Raw genomic sequence first — 18,712 nt, forward strand, 5'->3', positions numbered from 1 at the left:
GCACAGACGCCCTCCCCCACTTCCCCTAGGAGTTTTTCCAGCAATACTTCAGTCCTGCATGCTGATAACAGAGCCATGCTTAAGTAGGACCTCGATACAAGCATGCAATTCAATAGACTGTGTCCTAAATGCATTAATATACACAGAGTCTGATTAGACAAGCACAGTTTTTCACTGCATAAATCTAGAACCCATGAGAATTTGCTGGCATGCCTGTCCTCTGGCTCCGTTACTTATCGCAACACTTTAATTTGTTCAGGTTTCCCCCATTAATTCTCTATGAGCTACTATTCTCAGTTACAGCAGTACTGGCTGCATTTTGTTAACCTACTTTAAATGGATCTCTTGGTGGCAGCACCACACTCTAGGCATACTCACGAAGCAGTAAACAAGTTAAGATCGCTATGGCATGAGATGTTGCAATGACTTCGATGGGAGTTGAAGGGTCAGGCCTTAAACCTACTAGTCCAACTATACAAGGCAGCTAAAGACTAACCCCACGCTCACGATTTCCCCAACGCAGACTGCTCCTATTAAGACTCAAGTCACTGCCCTACTAGACAGCTGCACAAGAATCATATGTTAGGTTTGCAAGCTCTCACTGCCTGCCGACAGCTAACTCTCTGCAGCCACAAGATAGAATTTGTCTAGTGATTAGAGAAATCCTGCAGCAGCTTTTAAGATATTATCAGTGAAAATAAACAGAGCGGCGACTCTGCCCTTGCAGGAGAAACTGCCAAAGGAAACATCACCACCAAGATGCAAGGTTGGATTTCTCCAGCACAATCCCCCCTGTCATGTTACTGCAGGAATAGTTCCACTGGAACCGACCACCACGGAGAAGAGCAAAGGGAAAGGTTTCTCTCTGCATGCAGAGTCTTGCTTCAGGTTTGAGCCACGTTGATCTATTTCAGATCATTAGAAAGTTTGACGCATATATGCACTTTACCTGATACACCTGGTCTGTAGTGCTGTTCTTTTTGACCCTGACTGTCACTGCTGTTGTGTCTGGTAGTGCTACTCTTAGTTCCACATCTGACACACCATTGTAATTCTGGAAAAGAGAAAAGAACATGTAATCCATCAGAGTCCTTTCTTCCCATCATGCCACAGAGCATCCAACCAGGAATCTAGGTACTGCAGGAGATACAACAGTCCTAAAGAGGAGCTATTTTACTCCAGAGAAGTGATCCAGAAGTGGCATGGCACATATGCACAAATTAAGTTGGCTAAGTTTACAGGAAGATTTATTTTTCTAACGGTCAGCCCAGCAAACCCACGCTGGGATCTGAGAATTAAAACAGGCTCTTTCTGGTTCACCTGTCGCTATCAGGGGTATTTAGTTTATCTGACCCCCATTATGATAGTATCTGAGCCCTGCACAAACAGTAATGTGTTATCCTCACAACATCCATGTGAGGCAGGGCAGGACTATTATCTCCCTTATAGAGGGAAACTGAGGCACCAAGACATTAAGTGATTTGCCCAAGATCTTACACAGGAAGTCTGTTGTGGAGCAGGAAATTGAACCAGGGTCTCTTAAACCCCTGCCCAGTGCTCTAACCATGGGATCATCATCATCCCTCTCTGAGGGTTCTGTAGACAAATTCTGGCCTGTGTTAATAGATGTAACGGACCAGTGTCACTATAAATACAGATTTGCTAAACAGAAAGAGGTCATTTTTACATAGGCACTTTTCAGAATATAACCGCACTTCAAAATGAATCTTCAAGCCTCAGAAACTAATTTCTGATTGCAACAAAGGCAACTTCTGAAAAAAAGGAAGAGGTGAATCCAGCAGCATCACAAGACAGGAACTTGAATGAACCATTTCAGGTCACGATTGGATAGGATTTTCCACGTGCGTGAATCGTTGCATTCTAAGTTTGCCAGTGAAGGAAGAGACACTCTTGGATACAGCAGCTCTACATACCAGAAGAAGTTTGGGGGGAAAAAGCAACAGCTAGTGGGAAAATAACTCACAGTTCCTGCTTTGCAATCATAACTAAATTATTCCGAGATAAAAAATTAATGTTTATAACATCTATTGCCTTGGCTTCCAAAGGCTGCAGCATAAAATATGAGTAACATGCAAATGCAAAGCTACTCAAGCTACCAGAGGCTACACAGAAGCCAGCAGTGCTGCAAGAGGCAACATTAACACAAACAGCCAGCAACAAACCCAATCAATGGATCTTACACTGGGCCCGCCAAGGGGACATGGTAGGAAAGGCAAGGGCCCCCTACCGAGAGAGCGTGGTTGCTTGTTTGTAGAACTCCAGGAACGGACAAGAACAGCATCAGAGCTGTTCTTCACTGCAGCAATCCCTTGGAATAGCTGTATCAATAGCAGACGGATATAACAGGGGCACATGGCAACCTCTGACAAGTCTTTTGCCCCCATTACGATGGTACCTAGTGGCCAACCACGCAGCTTTCTGGGGTTACAGATACATCAGGCTACTACTTTTTTGCCATGATTTTCTGTGTGTAACTGGGCAACAACAGATAGCTAAGCAACTACCTGACCTGCTCTCTTTGGCTATACTTTACCTAGGGGTTTAGTTTGTTACAAACAACAGTCTGAAGGTAACAGTTATGAAAGAGAAAACAGAACATCGGATTGACACTCCGGCGTAGTCTCTACCATGCCCACTTACCTCGTCCGATTCCGATAAGAACTCCTGCACGATGTCGCTCTCCCCAATGACTCGTATGGAACATACTGCAGGACAAAGAGAATGCTGAGTTAGTGGACCACACCTGGAAGAGGGCACAAGAGCCTTCCACCCCAGGGGGCTGATCTGAATGGAGGCTGGGTGAAGGGAAGATAACTGTCAGTCACTGGTAGGTGGCCTGTGTGAAATGAAGTGGTACCGAAGCCACTGAGGACAGGGTCCACAACGCTAACAGAGACTGATTTATTCCTTTCTTGAAAGACTTAACAGAGAGGCTGTGGACTCAATGGCCATGGAAGGCATGGCTGAGATATATGAGCGATGTGGGGGAGAAGCTTGCTGTGCTAACACCCAGGCTGTACCCATTCTATGCAGAGAATCCTCAGGCTGGCAAACTGGCAACTGACCCAAGCACTTGCATGGGCACACACAGTCCATCGCACCCAGCAATAGCCAATCCCTGCTGCTTCAAGGCAAGCCAAGTACAGGGCTATACCTTGGGGTGGAAACTCCTTTCTGATCCCCATTTACAATGCCTTGATTGACACATGTGGGGCATGGTCTCTTACTAAGAACACTTCCGAGGTCCACAGATAAAGTAGGGGATTTGGATGCGGCGTTGCTACCCAGACAGCATAAGCAACTGAAGCTATAGATTCCAGGCTCTAAGCCACAGAAGCTTAAACAGAGACGCATACCACCCTTTAAAACATACAGCAGTGGCAAGGCCAAGTTATGGCAGTCTGGCTGGGATTCCCTAAGAAAAAGATCTTAAGAACGATTCCCTCCACAATACCAACTTGTCCTTAGCTCCCTCTTACCCCCACTCTGTCCAGCATGTGTGTGTTTACTGGCAAGGCATGCAACACAGTTTGTAATGCATGGGGGGTGGTTATTTAATTTACGAACACTGTTTTGTTGTTGGAACTGCTCGGTAAGTCAATAACACACACGTCGCTATGGCAAGTGAAGTTTGGTTTTTCTTGCAGTGTTTCCCTTGGAAAATCGAGCCTGGTTTTAAATGAGCCCCTCTCCTTTGCTGGTCGGCTTTACCGCCATCTCCGTAAGACCTTTCACCTGCTTGGAAGCTGACAGCTTCAATGTAGCACTGGGCTTGTGCTTCTGGCTCAGCTGGCCTTTTACCTTTCTCCAGATACTCCTCGAGCCCTCGGCGCCTGGCATCCAACTGCTGCTCCGATAAAGAGAAAGGCCATTTCCCCGGCAAGCGTGGAAAGGTGAAATTGGCAAACTCCCGCTTCAGGTTCTGGTGGAGGATGGCAAACTCCCGGTACCGCTTCGAACACAGCTGCCTCCCTGCCATGTAAACATTGTAAACCTAGCAGGATGCAGAGGGAAAAGAAGGACAGGAAAGTTGTCTAGTGCAATAAAAAGCTTCCCAAATGTAAACAGATGCACTGCTGCCTTCCTGAGTCTGCAGACAGCCTGAAATTAGCTGAGAGTTGTGAACTGCCTCAGTCATCTCAATGGGGTGTTGACTTCAAAGCTTAATGGTAGGTTAGAAGATTGCTAGCAATTTAAATCATTCTCTGTGTCATAGCTGATCATTTGGTCGGAGAAACACACCAACTAACGAATCCAGGCATCACTATTTGACACAGCAATAGACTAGTGTGGGGGCAGTGAAACAACTGGCATAAGAAAAAGGAGTTCAAGCTGCCTTTCACCTACAAAAAACTGCACCCTAACCCGCTTTCCAAATGCCCCAGCTGTGCACTACCCAGATGCCAGTGGCCAGCTTCCACCTTCTACAATGAAGAAAATTTGAAGGAATCACAAACTGAACATCAAACAAGAAATACTGCACTGATTAGATCAATTGTTTCCATAGCCAATAACTCCACACACACACACACACACACACACACACACACACACACACAATACATATATGTATACATACACACACTTAAAGCTACAGCTGAATTTCCAGTCTGCTGCAGAATTCAGCATCAGAGGGCCACAGAAATCCAGGGCTTTTGCTGCAATGTTTAAGTTCAGAATATACAAGGCCTTACTTAAAACACAGACATTCCTCCAGAGCCCAAAGACAGCCTCTGATCAAGGATCAGGCTTAGACTCCATGACTGAATAGAGACTCTTGGTGCTGTCAGGCACTCCCAACTGGGCAAGAGACAATGGGGCAGGGGAGAGTGGTTCAAAACTTTTGGAAACACCTCGTCATCCAACTAGCTTCTGTGCTGCGCACATAGCTCTTATTTCATCCCAAGGTCATTCAGAAAATGGGATTTGGCCTCTGTAGCCTGAGGGGAATTTGACATCAGCAAGGAAAGGAAAACGATCTAGAGCGAAGGGGGGTTTAGCCAACACATCAGGGCACCTTTCAAAGATCTAACACATCTACAGATCATGCCTTCACCATTCAGCCAGCCTCCAACTTTAAGGTCAATTAGTCCTACACACTACATGTGGCAAGGTCTTTACAAAGAATACTGTTCAGGGGTCCAGAGATAAGCGAGGGATTCAGAATCAGTGTTACCACCCAGACAGCATAAAGTCCAGGCCCTGCTGCAGGGCCGCGAGAAGGTTTCAGGGGGCCGCCAAGCAGAGCCAATGTTAGTCTTGCTGGGGCCCAGGGAAGAAAGCTAAGCCCTGCTGTGCAGGGCTGAAGCCCAGGGCCCTGAGCCCTGCCATGTGGGGCTGAAGCCGAAGCCTGTGCAACTTAGCTTTGCAGGGATCCCTGTGGTGTGGGGCCCCCCAGGCAACTGCCCTGCTTCCTATCCCCTAACACTGGCCCTGGCTTTTATATACAGAAAAACAGTTGTTGTGGCAAAGGTGGGCCATCGACTTTTTACAGCGGGGGGTGTACGCGGGGGGCCTCAGAAAGAAAAAGGTTGAGAACCCCTGGCATAAAGAACTGATGCCACACACCAGGTTCTTATCAATTTTGCAGATGTCCTGGCATTGCTAATATGCCCACAATGATAAAGAGGCACCAACCGATGGGACACTGCCTTAATCAGCTTCACAGGAGGAAAGGAATGTGCTAAAGATATAAACACGCTTACACCCTTTTGTGGGTGCAAGTTAAATTTGCACATCAGCAACCATCTTGCCAAAGTCATACATCAACTCCCCTTTGCATCTGCAACACTAAAAGCCCTGGCAGGTCAGAGAAGTAGAGTATTTCAAAAGGCACCACCCTAGACACAAGAGAGAACCTTCCACAGCTGTTGGAAAATCAAAGAATTCTGAGTTCCATTTCGCTTCCAAGATCTGTACAGGGTATTGTCTCGGAATCTGAATCAATTTGTTTTCAGTATTAGCCATAGGAATAGCTAACCTGTGACCTGCCCCCCCCCCCCCCCCAAAAAAAAGATTTTTTCAAAGCACAACTCTTGCGTTATTCAAAAGCATATATTCATGACGTGATGCTGAAGAACCCCAGAGGAGGGAAGAAACAAGGAGGCGAGGTCAGTATTAGCTGACCTCTGTCCAGCTGAGAACATACATTGCATTTGTCTAGTCATTTTAAGTTTGCATTTCATTCCAGCCACATCGCAGGCTTCCTGCGCACAGATACAGCTGCTGAAGCTTCCTTGCAAGATTTCTTCTCTTTAGACTAAGACTCGTGTTTCTATCACCTTTTCCCTCTTGTCCTGTAACTGGGTACTGAATTTAGCCATCTGCCTGGCGTGGGTGCAGAGCCCAGAACTGGAACAACACGGGGTGCTACAGGATAGAACTGTGATATGGGAAACTTGCACACTCCCTGTTAGCACTATGTCTGGCCACTGCCTTGAATCCTTTGTTTCCATGAGGATCAAATCTGCTCCATTTGAACGCACACAGTACATGTCCTAGGTTACAAGCCTCACACTAGATTCTGCTTCTTGGCGATGAACCAAGTTCTAGTCCTCGCCTTCCCAAAAACATACACGCTTCTGTGCGTCTGCCGGGTTCCTGGAACAGTAACACTCTGTCATGTTCTCCATGGGAAAATGCCTCCATTTTCTATGCTGTAAGGGAAAAAGTAGCAAACCGGGAACCAATTTGTCATTTGTCAGCGCCTTACACGCCGAACTGTAACTGCAATGCACACAGCGGGGACTGCTCTGCTTCAGTCAAGCTTTCAGTCTGGGCAGAGCAATTCAAAACCTAGCTGAGTTCACTTTAAAAATTTCTTCACCAGGCACGATTGCCTTGCATGCCCCTCCACCCCATCCAAAAAGCAGTACCTCATCTGACCCTGACATCCCATCTCAAGACCTTCGGCAACTGTATATCCAGTTCTCTGTGACTGAAACAGCAGCTCTCTAGCCACTAGGAGGTGAAGGGAAGGTTCTGGGTAAGGTGATGAGGCAAAACAGAGAAAAAAAATCCAGTCTGGGCAGTGAATTGGCCAAGGCAGTTTTTACACCATTTCTCCCCCACCCCAGGCAATGTACTATTATAACCAGCTTTTAAAGGACCCTAGCTGCCTGAGTGTTTAAGTCCTGGGAACCAATGCTGGAAGAATTTTCACTTTGACACTGATCTATGGACCAGTCCCAGGAGCTGGTGACCAGTAACTGTCCTCTTGACAATAAGTGCCTATTTGAGAGGGGAAGAATACCACACTTGTGGTTGGCTGTCTCTGTCTCTGACAGTCACTTATTGAAAACAAAAGACCGGATGGAATTTCTTCTCTTTTGCTTTAAGATTCTTTGCTGATTTTTTTCGTGGTTCAAACCTAACAGGTATGTTGTCAAAGCACCGTTTAGCCACACAGATAACCACTAAGGCTAAAGGTGCTGGAGGGCTCTGGCCCCAACAGATGGAGTACAGGACACAGCTCAATAGGTATACTACAGAGGCATTCAGGGAACATAAAACACAACCAAAGGAGCCAAGTAAAATGGCCTAGATGAGGCCTGGCCAATTAATATCACTGGAACATGCCCAAAATTCCACTTTGGGACCTGTAAGCCATTAAAATGAGAGTCTCAGTGTAAGTTTGCCCTAATTCAGTGAATAGTTTTACATCTCTCTGTGTTGCTTCCCAGCCATTATTCCACCTGTAATAGATGCCTCACTTAATTCTGGCAGGTTGGAGCCCTCTCAGCCATGCCCCAGGTGAACACTACAGGAGCGGTGCCCAGGAACATTCACATCTCCATTTGCTCATGGTAAAATTACCATGACCACGGGTCTCTGCAACGTGGTGTGTCCAAGCTCTCTCACGTGATCTGACAGCGTGGCTCAAAAGTGAGAAGAAGGTTGATCTCACATCATGAAAGCATCAGAGTCACTCACACTAGTCAGGAGCAATTGGAAGAGTACTCGAAAGCAGCCTGGGATTGGAATGGCAGGTGGGACTGAGGACCAGGATTGAAATCCATCAGCAGAGCTTGTAGGGATCCCAGAACTGCAAAAACAGGAATGTCGCAGACCAAGATTGAGGTGACAGTTGTAGGGGTGAACCAGCAAAGCTGCTGGGTGTGTTACCAGAATTGCAGGGGTGCTGAGGCAAGGACTGAGGTGCATTGGCAAAGATGCATGGGCCCAGAGGGGGAACAGCAGAAGATGCTGCAGATGAGGACAGATGTGCATTGGCAAAGCTCAACGGGCTCAGAAGTGCTAACAGGAGTGAAAATGTGTGTTAGGCACATCTATAGATGCGACTCAGACACACAAGGAGCTGAGTCTAGTAAGATGGTGCCATTTTCACACCGTCGCGGTTCTGACTACAAGCAATCTTTAAGCGATTCCACCCCTCCCAAAGCTCTTGCTGCTCTGTGGATTTGTTGTGAATAAGCCTCAAATCTCCTTTCGGAGTCAGTAGTGTATTCTCAGTTCAAAGCACAGCAAATGCCAGCAACACACGCTAGATGGAAATACATGCAGCCTAGCTGCCAACAACAGCCAGCACCAGTCTTTGGGCAGAAACGTGACTAACAGATTTTTCCCAATTGATTCAAACCAAGAACAGTAATCAGTAAGTCAACTTTAACTGCCACCAAGAGAAAAATAAAAGGTTATTCTGTGATCTGCAGCAATTAGATTTTCTTTCAAAACTTAACAATGGAAGGGAAGTGCGTACTTTAATCATGCACAACTCAAATTAGGTTTTCCCCTCTCTACATCTCTGGGAGAAGGGAACCAGATTGGAAACATGCAAAATAGCTAGTGCATTCCATTCCAAGCTGCAGCCAGACATCCGTGATAAGCCAGAGTCAATAGCAAGCCTCAGAGGACCCATCCGCTTAGGCAGCAGTTTCAAGACAGACCATGTTATTTGAAAGAATGAGTGCCAGCTCCCACAGTGAAGGCAGTCGGGCAGGGTCTTCCACCCAGGAGGGAGGTGGTACTTTCCACAGCTGATCCCTAACTAATGAGACCAGAAAGGGAAAGAAATACACACACACACAATCTTAACATTTGTTATAGCACAGAGCACACAGAGGTTACACACTTAGCCTGCTTATCAGGAGCGTTGAACATGCAAACAGCTACCACTGAATTAAGTGGGAGTGGCAGATGCTCAGCAACTGTGAAAATCATGCCACCGTAACACCTGTATGTGAAATCTTTGGCCATTTCCCTGAAGATTAGTGAAGGATCACTCATACACACAACACATTCTCAGGAAAGGCAGCAGAGTGAAACCGACACAATCAATCACTCCAATTTCATTCTGCTGCGTCAGAAGCTGCAGGGATACAAACATGAGAGGGGAGTTTTTCTTCAATGATCATACTCCTTAGGTATCTATCACATGTATTCTAGGCACTTAATATAAAACAGGATATAGAAGTATATATGAGCTAACTGATGGTACTGAATAGAAAGGTCAACCAAAGGCCATTTGTCAAAGTCACCTTCTGGGACCCACTGCTCAGAGCTACCCCACTTGTATGAACTGGCTGAAAACTGACAGATAACCCAGTTCAGAAAAAGAGTAAGTATCCCAACAGGAACATGTTGGCATCAAAAAACCACCACCATAACAGGCACTAATTGGCTTCCTTGCTGGCAGACTCCGCAAAGAAGCCAAGGGACTGAATGAACCATGGAGGCCAAGGTCATCTCAGCCCTAGAGGAGGTTCCTCTGTTATGATGATTTTGGGAGGCTGGAAGGGACCCAGGTAGAGAGGAAAGCTTGCACTACTGCTGCTCTGTGAATCAGAGGCCTTCATACATGGGACTGTTACACCCTTTACATACACTAAAACTGAAGGAAATAATGGGATCTGGAGTTCCAAGATATGGTCAGTATTACAGCCTCTTTGGGGTTGAAGGAGAGGGTCTGACAACCAGAATCCAGGGATCAGATTAAAAACCAGGCCTCTCGGAAAACTCTGACAGCTCAGGACCTGATCAGCAGGAAAACAACTCAATTCTGGACTCTACAAGGCATGCTCGAGTCAATACGAACCACAAACTTCTCGCCATTCTGCTCCACGTGTTTGTATGTGGGGATGGAGATGGGCACGGCCTGCTTTTCAGTGTAGTCATAGAACGACTGCCCCAAAGAGTCGTCGCTGGGGTCGAGGTTATCAGCCTCATGGGGCGGAACGGATAACACTGTCAGTATTAACTCCTTCTCTCCTGCTCGAATCAGGTCCACCACCTGCTTGTGCGTTGCCCCTTCTACATTCACGCCATTCCTGGGAAGGGAAAAAACAAACAATCAGGTCATAAACAAGGCAGATGTGCCTAAGGAGTCTCAAAACCAAGCCAGGATCAGCCCAAAAAAGTGTGAAAACAACACAGCGCTTCTTATTTACTCCCTTTACAACACTATTTGCTGAAGCTGCCTAATATCATGCAGTTTGACATCCAATGTCCCTTCAGTGACTTCCACCAGTCGTGAATTTGAGCCAATGTCTATTTAGGTTTTGCAAAAAATAAAATAAATAAAAGGGGGTGGGGTCAAGAACCCTCTTGATGAATGGAACTGATTTCAGTTTTATGGCAGTGGAAATAGGATTTGCAATTTAACACTTCACTTGCAGTGCTGGGAAGCCAAACACTACCTGTGGTACATGCCAATCCAAGAGAACTGAATAGATCGGATCAGTAAAGATGGATGACATTTTCCCCAGCAAACAGTAAATTTGCCAAAAAGTCCATTTTTCAGGGCACCGAAAACTATTTGCAAATTCAAGGCAAATTCAGCTAACAGATTCAGCTGGAAATTTTCTCTTTTTTTTTTTTAAGAAGTATTTTTCCAAAATCAAAAGTTGTATTTCACTTAGAAATTTTTCTAATTTTTTTTCTAAAAACAAAAGAAAAGGGGGAACCTCAACCCTCCCAAATGACCCAAAAAGCAAAAATACCAAAAACATTTTGTTCTGGGTTTAAATGTTTTAATTTTTTTAATTTTTTGTGCAAAACATAAAACAAAAAATCAGTTATGGGCTGAACCAAACCAATTCTCCCCCACCCCCCCAAACGCACACGCACTTTCAGTTTGGCCCCTGGATAGAAAAATCAAATTAGTCGCTCAGCTATAGTAACCAGTTTAGTTTCACTCTCCAACCTGTGAAGTCCAAAAAGTAAAAGATTCTTTGATGGTAAAAAGCCCATTTGATTTTAAGCCATGATCAGTTTTTGATATTACAGTATCTTAAATAATGCAGTTGAGGCATTGTTTAATACAAATATGCTCCCCGTAATTTTCAAAATAGGCTTTACATATGAGAACTACAATTCTTCATCTTCCCAAAATGCTCATTGCCAGATAGGTCCCTGGAAGATGAACTTGCTGCTTGCAACTTAAAGCACAAATCTAAGGTGGTCCAAGATTAGGGAAGCAAAGCTTTATAATGAATAATGTGCATTGTTCCAATCAGGCAAGGGAAGGTTGACCTCAAAACAGAAAGCAGGTTTAACAGATTTTAAGGCCTGAGGGGATCATTATGATCACCTTGTTGACCTGCACAACACCGCTCAGAGAATTTCATTCAATGATTTCTGTACCTAATCCCATAACTAACAGTTGAGTTAGAGCAAATATTTAAATTAGGAAATAAACCCAATGTAAAAAAACAGAAGGCTTGAAACTCTTGACACTAAATGGTCTCTGAGAACTGCAAATATTATTATTCTCTCAATAAACAGCCACTGGTCAGTCAATCCCTGCTAAGTTCTGGTCCAAGGATAGCCCGAGAGACAACAGAACACACCTGGTTACCAGTTTTGAAAGGCTTTTGTTTTGTTGTCAAATAAAATCTAGCCAAATATAGCTGTTTTCTTCTCTCTTCCAGTTCTGGGGAGGGGGAAAAAAAACCAGTTTTTCTCCCAGATAAGAATTCAATTTAGCAGCAAGCCTCCATAGATGGTGTCAACGGAACAGTCTCCGCCAGGGTTTGGTATCTAAAACATCCAGTTGTATAAACAGGAACAGTCCAAGCCGCATCCTTGCTAATCAGCCCAGATGCACTGGAACTGGGCTGCAGGCTCCAGGCAGAGAGCGCATGTCTCATCTGAAAAGACTGTCCCTCTTCTCTTCATTAACTACACAGGCTACTCAAAAACACACTTGGAAGGGCATGAATGCAGAATTGGCTCAGGGATAGGGTGATGAGAAATTCCTTTAATCTTGGGGTCGCTGATTCCAATCCAACTAAAGTCAGAGTGACCAAAACTAGGCCCCCCGATTTGTTTTCTTGCCACATAGGAACAGCTTTGTCCTATCAGGCTAATTGTCCATCATGTCCCATATACTTTGCCTCTGGCCAGGGACACCTGATGCTTCAGAGGAATGCAAAAGAAAAGCTGTGCACACTTGGTTATGAAACACTGCCCATGCAAGAGGAGGAAGAGAATTTTTTCTTAAATACTTCCCCTTAGGCAATTCTGTATCTCCCTCCTTGAGCGTGAGAATGGATTTTCATCGTCTAAGTGCAGAAAGCCACAAACACCACTCACAGAATTATCCAAGCCTGCTTGAAATGCAGCCACTGTTTTTAGCTTTCTGTTCTTCCAAAGTCTCCCTAACACTGAAATCAAAAAAAGGCAGCTCTGGCCACTTAATATCCAGTACCTTTGATTGAACTTTTACTTACAGAAAGATACCTGAAAAGATTGTCTAAACTTACAAATCCGATCCAAGGTTCTGAACCAAGCCTCCAAAACTACTTAAGAGGGAACGCAGAAATAGAGAGGATCAAACTGTCACAGCCCAGTTCAAATCACCCGCTAAAGCAGTCGTTAAAATACTGTTCAAAGCTCTATGAAGCCATATCATTTTCAAAGACAAAAGTGAACCTTCCCCACACATTATCTTCAGGTTCTTCTGGGCTTAGAGGACTTTGCAGAACAGCGAAAGCTCAAACGCTTTGAGCACCTGAGGAAGGTGGAAGTACTTTGCGTACAATGGTGCTGGTACTCAGGGTTTGTACACACTATACCACGGACGTCACTCAGGAGCGTGAATAAGCAGTAAGTTTCACTGATCTAAGTGCGGGTGTGGACAGAGCCCTCTCTCACCCGCCAACACAGCTACCGCCTCCCACGGAGGTGGTTTTATTATGCCGACAGGAGAACTCCCCCCATCGGCATGGACCGTCTTCACCACTCACATAACAGTGGTGCAGCTACACCGCTGTAGTGCTTCTAGTGTAGACTAGCCCTTAGAGCTGGGGGGCTGGAGAGCAGCAGATACTGCCAGCCGCCAACTCTGAAGGCAACATCACTGCCATCAACAGCACAGAAGTAAAGGTAGTAACATCACGATTCCACACACACACAATAGCCTCCCCTTTTGGGTTGGGACTCCCACTGTTACAACGCCTTGAAATTTCAGATTTAAATCTCTGAAACCATGAAATTTACAATTTTTAAAATCCTATGACCATGAAATTGACCAAAATCTACCAAGAATTTGGTAGGGCCCTATTCATGAGACAGCAGTGCTATCCAAGAATTGTTTCCTTCAGTGCGAAGTTAGTGCTGTTAAACCGTGCTGCAATGGACAGCCCTAGAGACTGACGCCATCTGTTTGTCCAAAGACCATGCTCAGCACAAGGGGCCACAGGTCATGTTTTCCTCACACTGTCTGCCGCCTGCGTGCATCAATCCAGACCTGAAAGGGGGAGCGGGGAGTTGGGCAGAGGAGAGAATTCAGTTACCGTGGCCCATTCAATCCTGGGCTTCCCAGAGAGACTGCCAAAGACTGCCAGTTGTGATGATGGTTTTGGTAATATGGATGACTGTGTAATAGGAACTGCCTGAGAGCCATCAGATTCATTTCACAAGGGCTACAGATGGAAACAGTTTTCAGTCATTCCCACCCTGAGCTGGATATGACCTAGGATCCCAAAAGAAAAAGCTCAATACTCATTCCCTGTCACCAGAGCCATCCCCGTCTCTCTCCTGACGGAGGTCATGCCAGTGAAAAACTATCAACTGCCCTCCTCTCCTCACTCCCAATTTCTAGCGCTTACTTAACCATGCCTGCTTCCAGGCTGATCTGAAAATGGCTGCTTCCTTTTGCAATCGGATACATACAGCCCCAGTCCCCTTCCAGAACCACACTTCCTCCCAGAGCTGGGAACAGAACCCAGGGGTCTCACCTCCAAGTCCTGGCTCTAACTACTGCAATCTATCATTTCATTTGCACAAAAGTAATTGTCTGTGAAGTCCCCCCGCCACCCAGTCACTTAATATATCAACCCAACAGGCTTCTTTATAAGCCCAGACACGATTTCAATGGCAGTTCTGCTGCTGCTCCACTGCACTGGCCCCCAGCTCTGCACTACGAAGACGCCGAAGGGAGCAGTGCAATACCACAGGGACCAGACGACTAGCACCTGCGTAATAAAGTCACCATAGCAACTCAGCCAGGAGTAATCACCTTCAAGACAAAGAATGGGAACAGTACATAAGCAGGGATCCTAGTTTTCTGTGATATAAAGACCAAAATTCTATGATGAAAAATAAATCAGTCAGTGAACAAACAATGAAACACTGAACTTTAGTTTCCCTAGCCACAATATACACAGGTATCAGTCGAACACAATGTTTTACTGATGCACAGCAGAACCCCGTTTATCCAAGCCTCTGTTATCCAGTGGTCTGTATTAACCGAACCACCAGCTGGCCAGGGCTGACAGCGGTGGGGCTAGGGCTGACAGCCAACACACCAGCCACCCAGGGCTGGCAGTTCTGTTAATACACAGAAGCGGATAATGGAGTATGGATAAACACAGTTCTACTCTGTTTCCATTTTTTCACAAAATATAAAAATTCGCTATAAAAATGCAAATTCTGCATTTTTCCGTGGCAAACTGATTTCTAGGATCCCTGATCAAATGGCATGAACAAATCAGAAGCCTCCAGAAGTGGGAGATCAGCTTAGCCAAACTACGTAGTATTTATTCAGTGATAGAATTGTTTGGTTTTACAGCGTTTAAACACACTGGTTCCTAAGACAATTGGATACCAGAGGATTTTTTGGACATGAGTGTGTTTTGTTTTTACTTCCACCCTTCCAGCAGACTCACCCTGTCCCAGAGGAGAACTATTCATCCTCCAACTCAGCTCTTATCCAATCCAAGATGTCTCGCTGCAAGACAAAGTTGTACTGAGCCCCAAGGTGGGAACTCTTAACAGGAAGACTCACAGCATTCACTACCAATGGGCTGGAGAACCAAACGATCTGCCATGACAAAGAACTTACCTCAGTGAGAAAACCACAACCTGCTGGGTGGCATCAGACAGACACCTGCAGTCCACAGCCCTTCGCCAGATTTCAGTCAGACCCAGAGTGCAACTGACAAAAACTGGTCGCGCTTTTTCAGCTGGTACATCATTGAACGTACAGTGGTAAGAGCAAGAGACTAGGAGTCCTGAAGTCGGGAGTCTATTCCCAGCTCTGCGACTGTGTCTGTGTGATTACGGGTAAGGCACTTCCCCTCTGTGCCCAATTCCCTCATCTGTAAGGCCTGGATCATAAAGACCTACTGCACAGAGGGGGTGGGAGGCTCAATGAATGTTCGCCAAGTTGTTTGCTGAAATCTTTAGACAGAAGAAATTACGGAAGGACCAAGAATAGTTTAATGACTACAAACTCTGTGCCATCTTCTAGAGTTCCAACAGCTAAAGCAGAGGATAATTTAATCCAACTAAGAAGAGCCTTTTTAAATCCCCCACACCCCTGGGGACTCTCAATGCCATGACAAATTCCCCAGGATCTTCCTCTCCTACCCTTCTCTCTTTTTTTAAGTCTCATCAGGAAAATGGTCAGTGACAGTGAGGAACAAAAACTGCTCCTCACCAGCCAGGCTGAAAACATTTTCCCCTGTAGCTCCAACGGACAGGGTCAGTCAAGCTCAACGTGATCCACGGTGGCCAAGAGTGCTAGACAACAGCACAGTGAGGTACGTAGGAAAGAAGAATGCTTACCCCTCTTTCAACATAAGCCTCAGCTTGTACAGGTTTGCACGTGCTGGTGATACAGACTGCTGGAATTACATTAACATAAGACAATGACCTAGGGGCTCTAGAAACAAAACTTCCGAAGCACTAAGCCAAAGAGACTGACCAGAGGTTCCCGGTTCACAGGCTACCATGGCTGGAAAGAACAGGTGTCTGAAGTCCCCTACCCCCTTTTACAGTGTCACTTCTGGAATGCCAGGAGTTGCAAGGGGAGGGGAAGCAATCCAACGGGCACTGCTTCCAGGAGTCCCCACCAGTTTGCTGCACCCCAAGTGCATCTTTTAGCAACGAGACCATGTGGAGGGTCACTCAAAGAATACTGCACTCCAAAAAGCACTGAACTATGTCTGAATCTGGGCGCATATGCAGGAAAAAATCAGCAACCACGTTGGCAGTGACAGGAAGAAGCAGAGTGTAGTGCCATGACCGATCATAATGGTCCTTAAATCTATGACTGCTTTCTGGGGGCCTCCGTGTGGCCAGGGGTGCCTCTGCAGTGCTCTGCCCATTTTCTCCTTCACAGGGCTCCTTAAACAAACCTTACAGTCCCCTGGAAAATTAAAAACATTCCCCACCTGGGATCCAATTTATTCAGTCCTCAGGTCCCCATTGGCCCCAGGTCCCAACCCAGTTCAGTCTCTTTCATTTCTGGGGGCTTGTCTACATCAGAAAGTTGCAGCGCTGGTGAGGGAGTTACAGCGCTGCAACTTTGAGAGTGTCCACATCTGCAGGGCATCACCAGCGCTGCAACTCCCTGTTTGCAGCGCTGGCCGTACTCCCGTTTTGTCTCGGGTGTAGAGGATCCAGCGCTGGTGATCCAGCGCTGGTAATGCAATGTAGACACTCACCAGCGCTTTTCTTGACCTCCGTGGAAGGAGGAAGCCTCTGGTAATCAAGCTGGTTTCCTTTCCCGGTTTGCTCTCTCGGTCCCGGAGCCAGCCAGCAAACCGCGGGGAAGGAGACCTGCTTGCTCGGGGTTCCGGGACCGAGAGAGCAAACCGGGAACGCCGCGGTTTGCTCTCTCGGTCCCGGAGCCAGCCAGCAAACCGCGGGGAAGGAGACCTGCTTGCTCGGGGTTCCGGGACCGAGAGAGCAAACCGGGAAAGGAAACCAGCTTCGCCGCGGTTTGCTCTCTCGGTCCCGGAACCCCGAGCAAGCAGGTCTCCTTCCCCGCGGTTTGCTGGCTGGCTCCGGGACCGAGAGAGCAAACCGCGGCGTTCCCGGTTTGCTCTCTCGGTCCCGGAACCCCGAGCAAGCAGGTCTCCTTCCCCGCGGTTTGCTGGCTGGCTCCGGGACCGAGAGAGCAAACCGCGGCGTTCCCGGTTTGCTCTCTCGGTCCCGGAACCCCGAGCAAGCAGGTCTCCTTCCCCGCGGTTTGCTGGCTGGCTCCGGGACCGAGAGAGCAAACCGCGGCGTTCCCGGTTTGCTCTCTCGGTCCCGAACCCCGAGCAAGCAGGTCTCCTTCCCCGCGGTTTGCTGGCTGGCTCCGGGACCGAGAGAGCAAACCGCGGCGAAGCTGGTTTCCTTTCCCGGTTTGCTCTCTCGGTCCCGGAACCCCCCTTGAAGCCGCCCAACAGCGCTGCAGTGTGGCCACATCTAACACCACTTGCAGCGCTGGTTGCTGTAAGTGTGGCCACTCTGCAGCGCTGGCCCTATACAGCTGTACTAATACAGCTGTAACAACCAGCGCTGCAAAATTTTAGATGTAGACATGGCCTAAGCTGGGGGAAGTGGAGGACAGAGAGGTTTCTCAGCCCTATTTCCAAGAGCTAAGTCACTGTTTGATGTCTCTGCAGGAGCCAAGTTCACGCTCTGTAGCTGCTGCTTCAGGTCAGCTTTTCTCAGGCTCCTGTTTTCTTGAGCATCTCGCATCTTACTGTCATGCCCTCCTCTCAACCGCAGCCTCCTGCTGCCTGTTGTATTGGAATCACCTGATCCCTCTCAGGTGGGCCTCATCTTGTAATCAGGGCTGGTATAGCTCCAGGCTCTCCAGCCCATGGGCAAGCCATCCTGCTAGAGGGAGCCAATTGCGGTACATGGTTTTCCCAGTGTAAATGGGCCCTGGGGGATATTGACATAGGCACCAACTCCATGTTTGGAGCACCCACAGATCAACTCCTCCTCCATGTCCCCCCCAGCCCTCCTGCCCACCAGGGCACTGAGAAGCTCCTCCCCTCTCTCCCAGCACCTCCCGTAATCAGCTGTTCAGCAGCATGCAGGAGGAACTGGGGGCAGGAAGAGGTGGGGAAGGGGGAAGGAAGAGGTAGGACGGGGACTTAGGGGAAGAGGTGGAGTGGGGGCAGGGCAATCCCCCTCTGGGAAGTGGGGAAGTCGGTGCCTCTGGACACTGATGTTTTTTTGATAAGGCAGGATCTCCCCACATCACTATGCTTAAAAAGGAGTTTTTCCAAGGTTTACAGTATTTATAAAGTTCTTTAGAAAACACTTGAGGATTTTTAATTCTCCTAAATCATCTCAAGAGAAATGCCAACATATCCCAGAACAAGGACACTTAAGGGAAAACAGGGTGGACAAAAATCAATGATTTAGGGGGAATCAGTTTTTATTTAAATCACATTTTTTGATTTTGTTATTTAATTTTTTTATTAAAAACTGTTTAAAACAAAAT

The 18,712-nt window shown here is 46.8% G+C and overlaps 1 protein-coding gene across 4 annotated transcripts in view; it reads right to left on the reverse strand.

Annotated features, from left to right (window-relative positions):
- The window catches only part of SNX27 (sorting nexin 27), a 58,930-nt gene that overhangs the window by 22,501 nt on the left and 17,717 nt on the right, over nt 1-18,712 (reverse strand). For all 4 annotated transcript variants that reach the window (XR_003997712.1, XM_030542550.1, XM_030542549.1 and 1 more), the window contains exons 2-5: nt 10,076-10,307; nt 3,823-4,015; nt 2,662-2,726; nt 950-1,054 (exon numbers count right to left, since the gene is read on the reverse strand). Coding sequence is in view for 3 of the 4 variants with exons in the window: in XM_030542550.1 (XP_030398410.1) it covers nt 950-1,054; nt 2,662-2,726; nt 3,823-4,015; nt 10,076-10,307 (595 nt within the window). In the remaining variant the exon portion in view is untranslated. The remainder of the gene's footprint in view (nt 1-949; nt 1,055-2,661; nt 2,727-3,822; nt 4,016-10,075; nt 10,308-18,712) is intronic.

The sequence above is a fragment of the Gopherus evgoodei genome, chromosome 24, assembly GCF_007399415.2.
Source record: "Gopherus evgoodei ecotype Sinaloan lineage chromosome 24, rGopEvg1_v1.p, whole genome shotgun sequence".
In the NCBI taxonomy this organism is placed as follows: Eukaryota; Metazoa; Chordata; order Testudines; family Testudinidae; genus Gopherus; species Gopherus evgoodei.